This window comes from Crocuta crocuta, unplaced genomic scaffold (genome assembly GCF_008692635.1).
Source record: "Crocuta crocuta isolate KB4526 unplaced genomic scaffold, BGI_CrCroc_1.0 scaffold207, whole genome shotgun sequence".
Taxonomy (NCBI): domain Eukaryota; kingdom Metazoa; phylum Chordata; class Mammalia; order Carnivora; family Hyaenidae; genus Crocuta; species Crocuta crocuta.
This window is the reverse complement of record NW_027531996.1, coordinates 2,367,048-2,379,462: the sequence shown is the minus strand read 5'-3', so window position 1 is coordinate 2,379,462 and position 12,415 is coordinate 2,367,048. Positions and strand designations below refer to the sequence as shown.

The window sequence follows — 12,415 nt, the reverse complement described above, 5'->3', positions numbered from 1 at the left end:
GTCAAAGAAAGAACTCCTATCTTGATTATGCAAAATGTACCTCAAAGCTGGGAACAAGAAAATACTGGAAGTATTTCTAAGTGCAAAAGAATTTCATTCCTCAAACCCCAAACTGTGCCTCTAAAATCAGCAGGAAGTAGCCAGAGTGGTCATCATCCCAGTCTGTCAAGACTAGGGAATGATCAAATGATAGAGGGGGCTAAAACCAATATGCTGAGTTAAAAAATGCTAGACTCTTCCACTCTAAGGACACTCTGGTTAACCTGATTGATTGAAGTACTTGTTTTGCAGAAGTTTACTGACCACCAGTAAGACTAGCTGAGGCTGGAGCAAACCAGGAGGAATTCTTGCAGTTGTACAGAAGGGACCAAGAGTGAACGAAAGTAACCTCTTTGATGACATACTCTGAGATCTCCCCCACTTGTCATGCTTATCCTATTTAATGAACATGTGTCCCATGAAAAGGCAGGATTCCTGAATTCCCATCTCAGAAAGGAAGGCACACCTCCCATTTCCCCAATAACCAATCAGCATACTCCATTCGACCTACATACCCTGTGACCTCCTGACTCCTTATCCTTAAAGTCACTCAACTGTAACCCTTTGGGGAGGCAGATTTGAGAATTTTTTTCCCCATTTCCTTGCTTGACACCCTGCAACAAAACCGCTTTTCTCTGCCACAAAACCAGCTTCAGTATTTGGCTTGTTGTGCATTGGATAATGGACTCTTGTCCAATAATAGCAAGGATGGTGTAGTGAAGACAGTGTCTCTGGTCTCCCATGAAAATGTAAGAGGTCTCCAGTCTCAGACCCCCTGATCTAGGTCACCAGGCAGGTACTACTGGAATGGGACTTTTCCAGGGATAAGAAGTAACAAAGGCTACGATGATGAAGGTCCCTCATGGGTTGCAACCTTCTATGACAAACTCCCCTGGAAGCTGGCTTTGCTGGACAGAGTCTTCTGCTTATCACCTTATGTTTCAGAACCCCAATCTATTAGACTGGCCACCAAGGTACATCCAAGTAAATGCACCCTCTGGATGGTGGAGACAAACAGAATATTCTTGCTAGTCTCGAAGTCAAGCTCTTAGGACATAGCACAGGATGAAAGGCAAAACTTCATCTAGTTTTTACAAAGAAATCCCACAGCAAAGTTTGTCCAAACAGACAGCAGTCTGAGGACAACTGTGAACTTACCAGTCTGTGAGGCCCCTTTGAACAGCAGGCTAATAGGTCCCATACCTGCATTCTTTCCCCATAGTAATTCCTACTTCTGACAAATGACACAAAGAGAAAGGGAAACAGTGACGACCTCAAGGAGGAAATGATGGGTCAAACCAAGACTATTCTATCAAAATTACTAGAGTTACCAAGCCCAAGCAACTTGTCCAACAAATATTTTCTCTAGCTAATCCAAATGTAGAAAGAGAGAAAGAGGGCCTCTCACCTGTTTCAAAGACATTAGCCCCCCAAGGCAGAGAGCCAGGGGCTGATGTGGCAAAAATTCCTACCTACTTCTGGTGTTTGTTGGGGGTGTCATGCTCTCTCAGCTGCAGTTTTGCTCAGTCAGGGAAGTTTATCCTGCTGATTGCACCAAGTGTTAGGGAGGCAAAAATATTCTTGTACTAAGTTTCTTCTAGTTGGATTAACAGTTAAATTGACAGGAGACAGAGGAATAGGAGCAAAAAGCAAAACTTAATTTCATGTGCACAGAGGCCCAATATCAAGTTGGGACTCAAATGACTAAGGCAGGCAGCTGTCATAGTTTTTAGATAAAGAAGCAATAAATCTGTGAGGAATCAACAGACAAAGATAACTTATTTGAGAGCTTCAATTAGGAAGGGGTTTTAAACAGAATTTGGGCAGGGGTAGTAAATTGGTAAAAGTAAAATGTTTATACAGCCTTCTTGACTCAGTTCCTGATGTCTGGTGATCGGATGCCTCTTTACCTCCTGGTACATGATGTCTCCTCTTTATCTAGGAGATATTTTTCCTAATTTTGGGAGACAACGGAGGGAGCAGTCTAGGTGCTTTCCTTGTATGGTTTCTTATATAACTTTAAGTCAAAATTGTTAATATGCCAACGTGGCACATTTTGGGTGGCATGCCTTGGCTCCCATGTGTGCATTTGGGTTGGTTAGGGCTTGGAATAAAAAAAGATGCCATAGAAAGCCAAGAGACCCTGGAAGCCTGGATTCTCCAAACATTGCAGGTTCTAGGTTTCTGGCTTTCCAAATCTACATGGCCAAGAAATGTGCAGCATGTACCCCAATATCTGATTTTTGGCAGCCAAGGACCTTCAAGCAAGTGGAGTTGGGCTGATATACAACTACTGACAGAGCCTCCAGGGTAAAGGGAGCTCACTCCTCAAATCTTTTTGAGGTGTCACCTTTAACCTTGAAATGGTACCCATTTGACTGCCCGCCTGGTGGGTCCCGGACTTCTGTAGCAATCAAGACTCCCAAGTCTCTCTTATTAAAGGACACTCCTGCCAGGGGTGCCTGGGTGGCTTAGTCGGTTAAGCGTCCGACTTTCGCTTAGGTCATGATCTCACGGTTCGTGGGTTCGAGCCCCGCGTCGGGCTCTGTGCTGACTGCCAGCTCAGAGCCTGGAGCCTGTTTCAGAGTCTGTGACTCCTTCTCTGACCTTCTCCTGCTCACGCTGTCTCTCTTTCTCTTTCTCTCTCTCTCTCTCTCTCCTAGAAATAAATAAAACATTAAAAAAAAAAATTTAAAGGACACTCCTGCCAGGGGCGCCTGGGTGGCTTAGTCGGTTAAGTGTCCGACTTTCGCTTAGGTCATGATCTCGTGGTTTGTGGGTTCAGGCCCCGCGTCGGGCTCTGTGCTGACTGCCAGCTCAGAGCCTGGAGCCTGTTTCAGTCTGTGACTCCCTCTCTCTCTGACCCTCCCCTGCTCACACTGTCTCTCTCTCTCTCTCTCTCTCTCCTAGAAATAAATAAAACATTAAAAAAAAAAAAAAAGGACACTCCTGCCACCCTGCCCAGCAACACCCTGGCACAGCAGTCCAGCTTCCTCCTGATCTGCCTTTAGGGGAAATGAGTACATTTGTATAGGTTAGGGATTGAAATGAAGCAGAGGACTTGTAACCACAAGAGCTTGATTCTGTAACAGATCTTTGGCTACCCTGGCCTGAGCATCCTGGACATGCACGGAACACACCTGTAAGCTGGCCTTGGGCAGACCTGGCCCTCAAAGCCTGTGGAACTCCAGCCAGGCCAACAACCATCTGTATAGCCTCTGGCACGGAGAGAGCCCACCTTCTGAAAAATGTTCTGAAGTGACAGCTGCAAATGGGCACCAGTCAGTCCCCCTGTGGACTTGGTGCCTGATGGAGTCCAGGTCTGCTTTAGGAATCAAGACTCCTGGGTTTCTTCTAATGGAAGATGCCTTGTCCCACACACCCTGCCCCTCCATGGCAAAGCAATTGAAAAACACCCAGTTCTGTCTTTAGGGGGAATATTATATGATAGATTAGGTATTTCCATGGCAGTCCAGTAACCTTGAGCTCTGATTCAGAGGAGATATTGCCCTTCAGTAAGACTGCAAGTACCCATGCATCTTGTCCCTAAGAGCCATTCCTCTAATCTAGCCTCCCAAGACCAGTACCTTGTTCTAGGTCCCTGGCTACCCTGAACTGTGCTACATGTGCAGTTCATCCCCCTGAGAGAGCTGGGAAGTGCCAAGGAGTGGTGGTGGTGCCAGACACCAGTATCTACCTAGGCTACAGTGTGGTGTGTGCCCACCACCAAATAGCACCAAGGGGCTGCAGCTGTAAATTGGCCACTATCAGTCTCCATTTAGATTTCTTGCCTGAGGAGGTTATGGGCTTCTTCACAGGATTCCCAGCTGGGTTTTTTTTTTTTTTTTTAATTTATTTCTGAGAGAGAGAGAGTGCGAGTGAGCGCGAGCGTGAGCGTGAGCAGGGGGCTGGGTCAGAGAGGGAGGGAGACACAGAGACCGAAACAGGCTCCAGGCTCTGAGCTGGCAGTCAGCACAGAGCCCGACGCGGGGCTCGAACCCACAAACCGCAAGATCATGACCTGAGCCGAAGTCAGACGCTTAACCGACTGAGCCGCCCAGGTGCCCCCCGAGCTGTTTTTTATTAAACAATACCCCAACAGAAAGCCTGGCCCTGCCCAGTCAAGGCAGACCAGTTTCCTTCAAAGGAAACGTGTATTTGCATAGGTTACAGTTTCAACTGAGGCAGATGCCTTTTGTCCATGTCATCCTATTCCTTGGCATGGTCTACCTGGATCCATACCCTTTTCCAAGTTCCTAGCTACCTTGAACTGCTTTGACTGTGCATGGGTAGTTTATGTGTCTTAAGCTGGCCTAAGGCAGCTGGGGGCCTCCAGGCTGGGGAAGAGGGCTCTGTCCCCAAATCACATGGAGGCAGAAGCTACAAATTGGCCACTATTAGTCTTGCTTTGAACTTGCTGCCTGTAGGGATCTCAGGGTTTGCCATCAGCCAGGACTTCCAGGTGTCTCTTATTAGAGGACAGGTACCCAAGCTGGCCTGGTCAGCCCTGCCCTAACAAATGAGGCAGTATCCTTCAGATTTATCTTCAGGGGAAATATGCACATCTGAGTAGGATAGGGCTTGGAATTAGGCAGGGGACATGGACACCCTAGAGCTTAGTCTTGAAACCAGGCTTCTTGAGCACTTGCCCTGTTGCAGGTCCCTGACTTCCCTGGCTTGGGTGACTTGACCACATGCAGCATGCACTCAGTTAGTTAGTTTGGAGGCAGCACTGGCCCTCCAGGCCTCTAAAGCTGGAGTGCATAGCCTCCAGGACAAAGGAGCATATGCTGAAAATTTGTCTAAGGCAACAGCTTTAAATTGGTGATGGCCCCCATTTGGATTGGCTGCCCGATGGGGTATCTGGCTTCTCCAACAATCAAGGCTCCCAGGTGTCTTTTATTGGAGGGTGCACTGGCAATCAGGCCCAGTCCAGGCAAGGCCAACCACGTTCCTCCAGCTCTGTCTTCCAGGGGAATGTGCACATTTGTGTAGGTTAAAATCATAGAAACAGGAAGACACCAGCTACTTCCAGTAGCTTGCTCTTGTGCCTCAACAGTGGGGGGACTAACCCCACCTCCCCCAAATTGCTCTGAAACAGCCATAGAAATGGGCAAGTCATTCCACATGTTGACTTACGGTGTGCTGAAGTCCTGAGCTTTTGCATCAATCAAGGTTTCCAGGTGCCTCTTACTGCAGGATACCGCTGCCATCCCATTGATCTAGTCCTGGCAAGGGGAGTGCAGACCACTTAAAGCCTGCCTTCACAGGGAATATGCACATTTGTATATCAATCCCAATTATGTAGGTTGGAGCTTAGAATTAGGCAGATGACTTGTAGCCCTAAGAGCCTGTTCCTGTGAAACCTACCTCTCATGAAACTTGGTCTTTTTCAGGTCTCTGGCTACCTTGATCTTCACAGCCCACACATGCTCAGTATACAATCTTTAAGCTGGCCTCTGGCACACCTGGTACTCTAAGCCTGTGAAAATCCAGCCAGGCCCCCAACCACCTCTATAGCCTCTGGTGTGGAGGGAGCCCACCTTTCAAACAAGGCACTGAGCTAATAGCTACAAAAGGCTGACAGACACCCCCATGTGAACTTACTGCCTGAGGCAGTCCCAGGCTTCACCAGCAATTGTTCCCAGCCAGGTGTCTCTTACTGGAGGGAACCTGGCCATGCTGCTTGGCCCCTCCCTGGCAAGGCCACCCAGATTTCTCCAGCTCTGCCTTCAGGAGGAGCATATGCATTTGTGTATGGGAATAGTCAGATGCTAGGTACTTCCAACAGCCTGCTCTCGTGACCCAGCCCCACAGGGCACTTGCACTGTTCCAGATCCCTGGCTACCCTGACCGGACAGCTGGTGCATGTGCAGTACGTACTCCATCAGCGGCTGTTTGGCTGCTGGAATGAGCAACAGTCAATCCCCATGTAGATATACTATCTCCTCGCTTGGGCCTCTGCATCAGTCACAGTTCCTGGTGTCTCTTATTGAAGGATACTCCAGATTACTCAAGGACTGCCTCCAGAGAGCATATGCACAATTACGTAGGTGAGGGCTTGGAAGTAGGCACTTTGTAACTCCAAGAGCCTGCATCTCTAGAGGCTTGCCCTCTTCCAGATCCCTGGCTCCTTGGACCTACACCACCCATGCAGGCACATTTATTCCCTGTAAGCCAGGCTTGGGCAGACCCAGCCCTCAGAGCCCGTGAAATGCTGGCTAGGCCCCAACCATCTCCCTAGCTGCCACCGAGAGGGAGCCCACCTCATGAAAATTGCTCGTGTTTGACAGCTACCGTCGCCATGTGGGCTTGCTTCTTAATGGGGTCTTGAGCTTCTTTAGGAACCAGGACCCTCAGTGTCTCCAAACAGAAGATACCCTCTCCTGTGGGCCTGGTCCTTCCCTAGCAAGGCAGTTGAGAAACCTCCAAGTCCGCCCTATCCCAGATCCCAGGCCAATTTAACCTGGGAGACCCACGCATGCGCTGTCTGCACAGGATCAGCTGGTCCTGGGCTCCAGGGGGCACTCCAGGCCTGTGGAACTCCAGCCTGACCCACAAACGGCCTGAATAACCTCAGCGGGGAATAAGCTCCACCACCTGAAAATCTTCCTGAGGCAGCAGCTTAAAACTGAAGACAATCTGGTCCTATTTGCATTGGTTTTTCTATGGAACATCCTGCTTTTCTACTCAGCAGGGCTCTCAGGTGTCTCTTATCGGAGGGAATTCCAGCCATCTAGCCCAGCCCTGCCCAGTCAAGCCCAAGTTTACTTCTACAGCTCTGCCTTCAGGGGGAGAATATCCATTTGTGTAAGTTAAGCCTTGGAATTAGGCAGATGCCAGGTACCCTAACAGCCCCCTTCTGACCACCTTGACCTGCACGGCCTGCAAGTGTATGGTCCATACCGCGTCAGCTGGCCCTTGGCTTTTGGGGGCCCTCCAGGCCTGTGGAGCTCAAGCCAGTCCTCAAACACCTTCTAGCTTCTAGGGTGGAGAGAGCCTGAAATTCCTTCTGAGGCTTCAGCTTAAACTACTGTTAGTCCCCATTTGGAGTGGCTGCCCAATGGGGTTCCAGGCTTCTCCAGCAAGCAAGGATCCCACGTGTCTCTTATTACAGGGTTTCTCAACCATCCCTTTTTGCCTCAGTGAGGCAAGGCAGTCCAGATTCTTCTAGCTCTGCCTTTAGCAGGACTATGTGTCTTTTTGTATGTTAAGCCTTGTAATTGGGCAGATGCCAGTTATCCCAAAGGCCCCCTTTTGTGACCCAGCCTCAGCCAACATTGCCCGGTTCCAAGTCCCTGGTGACTGTGGTTACTTTGACTTGTGTGGCTTATGCTTGAGTTGTCCATACTGTCAACTGGCTCCAGGATTTTGGCCCCTCTATGGCCTGTGAACATCAAGCTGGTCCCCAACACCTCCTGACCTTTTGGGTGGAGAGAGCCCGCCCCCGCCGCCACTAAAATCATTCTAGGCTCCAGCTTAAACTAGAGGCATTCTGCATTTGCACTGGTACCTGATAGGGTTATTGGTTTCTCCAGCAAACAGGGCTCCCATGAATCTCTTACTGGAGGAAGCATGGCATCTATATGATCCATCCAGGGCAAGGTAATCCAGATTACTTACCTATGACTTCCGAGGGAATATTTACATTTATGTAGGTTAGAGGTTTAGGGTTAGGCAGATTCCTTTTACCCCAAGAGCATGTTTCTGGGACCTGGTATCTCTGGATGCTTGACCTCTTTTCCAGGTTCCTGGGTACCCCTTACCTGGGAGACGTGCACATGGGCAGTATGTACCCCAAAGTCTGGCTTTGGGCAGACCCTGGCCTCCAGGCCTGTGAAATTCAGGCCAGGCCTTAACCATCCTCATAGCCTCTGGTGTGGAAGAAGCCCACATTTTGAAAATTGCTCCGAGCCAATAGGTGCAAAAGTGTGTCACCAGGTAGACTTGCTGCCTGCTGGGCTCCAGGGCTTCTCTAGGAATCAGGACTCCCTGTGCCTCCATATGGCAGATACCCTGTCCTTCCAGGCAGGCCACTTCGTAGTAAGGCGGTTGATGGACCTCCAGTTCTGCTTTCGGGGCGAGGGGAGGAATATTCCATAATGTGTAGGTAGGCCTTGCTCATTAGGCTGATACCTTGTATACCTAAGAGTCCTCTCCTGTGATGTGCCTCCCCTGGCTTTGCCCTGTTTCTTGTCTCTGGCCTGAACTGCCATGTCTGCTCACCTGTGGGTATGTATCTTGTCACCTGGCCTTGGGCCACAGGGCCACTCCACGCCTGTGGAGTTCTTGGCAACCCCAGCTACCTGAATGTACTCTGAGTAGAAGGAGCCCACCCCTAGAAAGTCTTTCTGAGGCAACAGCTTTAATCTGGCAACAGTGCTCACATTTGGATTGGCTGCCTGATGGGTCCCTGGTGTGCATCAGCCATCAGGGGACCCCAGGCATCTCTTATTGGAGGTACCCTGGCCAGCACTCCTGGCCCCACCCTGTCAATGCAGTCCTGATTCTCCAGCTCTGGCCCTAATGGGAATATGCATATTTGTGTAGATTAAGCCTTGGAATTAGGCAGATGCTTCATACCCCCAATGGCCCGGTCTAAAGATGGCTTATACTGTCACTGCCTGTCCCTGGTTCCTGGCTTCCCTGGGCTGTATGGCTCCTACATGTGCAGTACATACCCTGAATTCTGCTCTTGGGCGACTGAGGCTTTCCAGGCCTGTGGAGCTAAGGTTTATACCCAACAACCTCAAAAGAGGAGGTTTTTAGTCATGTGATATTCCCACTGAGGCAGCCACTGATATGGGTGACGGGCCCCATGAGGACTAGCTGCCTGATGGGGTCCCAGGCTTCTGGTGCTTCAGCTAGGCCCCAACCACCTGTTAGCCTTTGACAAGGAGAAACCCACCTTTGGGAAATCACTTCAAGCAGATTTGGACAGCTACAGATGGACAACGGTCAGTCCCCATGCAGACTTACTGCCTGATGGGATACCAGGAGGTTCTCTGGCAATCAAATTTCCCTAATGTCTTATTAGTGGAGACTCTGGCAAGCCCTCCCAGACCCTCCTGATTATCTTCTGAGGCAGCAGCTTTAAACTGGTGACTGTCAATCCCCATTTGGACTGGCTGCCTACTGGGTTTCTGGGCTTTTCCAGCAATCAAGGCTCTCAGTTTTCTCTTATTGGAGGATACCGTGGCCATCCCACCAGGCCTCGCCCTGACAAGGCAGTCCAGATTATTCCAGTTCTGTCTTCTGGAGGAGTATGTGCATTTGCATAGGTTAAAGCTCTGGAATTAGGCAGAGGCTAGGTTCCCCCTATAGCCTGGTCTTGTGACCCAGCCTCTCTCAATATTTGGCTTATACCAGGTCCCTAACTACGTTGACTTGCAAGGTGTAAGTATGGGCAGTATGTACTTCAAAACTCACCCTTGGTCAGCTGTCCTTGTACCCCCCCCCCTCAAAGCCTGTATGGCTAAGGCCCATCCTTGAAAATTATTCTCATGGGTCTGCTAAAATGGATGCAAGTCCCACGTATATTTACTATTTGCTTTCGTCCCTGACTTGAGCAGCCATTGTGCTTCCTAGATGTCTCTTATCAAAAGATAGCTCAGCTAGTCAGCCAGATCCATCCTTGGCAAGGTGGTCCATATTCCTCTAGCTCTGCCTTCAGTGAAAATATAGTACATTTGTGTAGGTTAGGGCATAGAGTTAGACCTGAGCATTTTTCATTAAATAAGTCATTGTCATAATACTTTAATTTCTTAGACATGGTCCCTTTAGTTCTTTGAACATACTGATAATGGCTATGCGACATCTTCATCTGCTTATTCCAAAATCTAGACTGACTCAAAGAAAGTTTCTACTACCTTTTTCCCTCTTGTGTTCAGGATACACCTCCCTATTTCTTTCCATGTCTCTTCATATGTTTGTTGTTGTTAAAAATTGGATTATTTTAGATGATATATTGTAGAATTCTGAATCCTTTCCAAACAAGGACTGTTACTATTGATGACTTGTTTATTTGTTTTCTGAGTAGCCCAGACTAATTCTGTAGAGCTTGATTCTTGCAATGTACAGGTTTTGATTTCATTGCTCAGGTTTTATTCCTTTCAATTTTTAGTCTGACTTCGTAGGAGTCAGTCCTGAGTCAGCATGACTTAAGTCATCCCATCATTGATCAGAAGTTATGTTTAACCACATTGGCCCACTAAACATCCTACCTTTTGTCTCAAATTGTGTGGTTTGGGAAATGCTTTAAAAGTTCAGGGAGTGTAAAGGTCTGCTCCATATTTAACCAGTGACTAGTAGCTCAGAGGGCTATCTCTGGTTTGTCTGGTTGGGCATAGTTGTTATATATCCAATGACTTTTGGACCACCAGCAATAAGTGTCATCTTAGTGGAGCCCTTTTTGGGTATCTATATCCTCCAGATGTACCTGTTAAATTTCTGGCTGGTCTGCCATTTTGTTTCTAGCTTCAACAGTATCGGGGGAGACATCAGCCTTCTCGATTGTTTCCTGCTGTAATCTCTATTGTATTCAACAGTGTCATTGGGTGTGGATTTTTTCTAAGATCTGCCATAAAGTCATTCTTCCCCAGCAGGGCAGCATAACTGCCAGTCCCTAGCACCTGCCTGCCCATCCAAGGAAATACTGCTGAGCCACAGAATTGGGCAGGTGTCAGAGAAGGATGGGATCAGCCACTCAATTTTAGTGGGATTTATGGAGATTTTCCTTAATAAATATTTCTCAACAGAATGCTCTTTAGCCAATTTATAGAAACTATACATGGTTATTTTTAATTAAAATTTTGTCCAGTTTTATTTCTGCCTTTGGAGAGGGCGTCCACCACACTCCTTTCACAGCCAATCTTGGAGTCCCACCTACATGAGTTTGAAATATACTTTGTCCAAAAATTTCAGGAAGCATTATTTGGCAAAATTATTCCTGACTACATTTAAAAAATATCTGCAAAAATATAAAAACTACTAAGAGGGAACCTAATTCTTAGTGCCAGTTTGAAGAGGAATTGATAACAACTAAAGATTGACATGATATTAAAATGAGGACGGATGAGCTACACTCGGTCGCTTTCTGAAGCAGCTGACCTCCGGGCTAGCAGGCAGATAAGAAAGGGCTTTATTCCTCCTCCTCAGTGGTCCATGTCTGAATGCTTCAAACTCAGAAACTTAGGAACCGCAACCAGGAAGTTACACAGCTATTATTTTGCTCAAATATCTCAAGTGTTGACCTAATTTTTTTTAAATATTTTTTGAGAGAGAGAGAAAGAGAGAGAGACAGAGTGCGAGCAGGGGAGGGGCAGAGAGAGAGGGAGACACAGAATCCGAAGCAGGCTCCAGGCTCGGGGCTGTCAGCACAGAGCCCGACGCGGGGCTCAGACTCACAAAAGTGAGTTCATGACTTGAGCCGAAGGCAGATACCCTACCTACTGAGCCACCCAGGCTCCCCAGAAGTGTTGACTTTAAAGTATTAATGTGAAAACACTAATAAGACATTATTTAGTTATTTCACATTACCCTCTGTGAACTTTGATATTTACTGAAGGTATTTCACTACACTGGCTTCCCGGCAGTGCACTGAAATTCAAAGTCGTGCATATAACTACAAATGAAAGCGGGATTTGGATCAACACCACCATTGCTGGGCCATTTCTAAGTATATGTGACTGGGATAACCTAGCATGCTGCTTTTAATTAATGCCATTCTAATCTTATGGATTTCTACTGCTGAGGGGCAAGGTAAGTAGAAAACATGAAAACAGACCTAAATATTTAGTTCTCTCAAATGTGTGTGTTTTGGGCGTGTGTACGTGTGTGTGCATGTGTGTATATTTTAAAATGAATAATTAGCTAAGAACATTTTGAATAAAGGATCAAATTTTAATCTATTTTATCAAAATATATTCTAATATGGAATTAAGAGAAAATGGAATAAACTGAATTTTTCTGTTCTCTAAGTTCCAAAGTGTGAATAGTCACCAAATACAAAATTTGGGGGGGAATACATGATGAAAAAGCTGCATGTAATGAAGTTTAAAAGGCCAAGTACCAGTGTAATTCTCCATAAACTGCAATGCCACCGGCTAGAGAAAGCATCCCCAGAAAAATTGGACACCTTTCAAATGTTTGCGTTTTCATTGATTTGTTAATTTAAGATTAAAGTATTATGAAACCAGGGACTTCCTTTGTCAATCTAATTATCATTTAATAAAGGAATTTTTTTTAGTGAAACAGTACAGTATATCCTAATTTTTGTGTGTAATAAACCTGTGAAATGTCAATGAGTTATTTTGCTTCTTCTGAGCTCATTAGCAAATTTGAAAGTGAAAGGAAATTGGCATTGTTTTTTAATTAA

At 47.0% G+C, this 12,415-nt stretch overlaps 1 protein-coding gene across 6 annotated transcripts in view; it reads left to right on the top strand.

Moving 5' to 3' along the window:
- Positions 1 to 12,415, top strand: part of CFHR5 (complement factor H related 5) — a 126,728-nt gene that overhangs the window by 81,094 nt on the left and 33,219 nt on the right. For 4 of the 6 annotated variants that reach the window (XM_077775127.1, XM_077775128.1, XM_077775129.1 and 1 more), the window contains one exon: positions 11,606 to 11,799. The exons of the other annotated variants lie outside the window; for them this stretch is intronic. In XM_077775127.1, coding sequence (XP_077631253.1) covers positions 11,742 to 11,799 — 58 coding nt within the window. In that variant the 5' untranslated portion in view covers positions 11,606 to 11,741. The remainder of the gene's footprint in view (positions 1 to 11,605; positions 11,800 to 12,415) is intronic. 6 annotated transcript variants of the gene reach the window in all.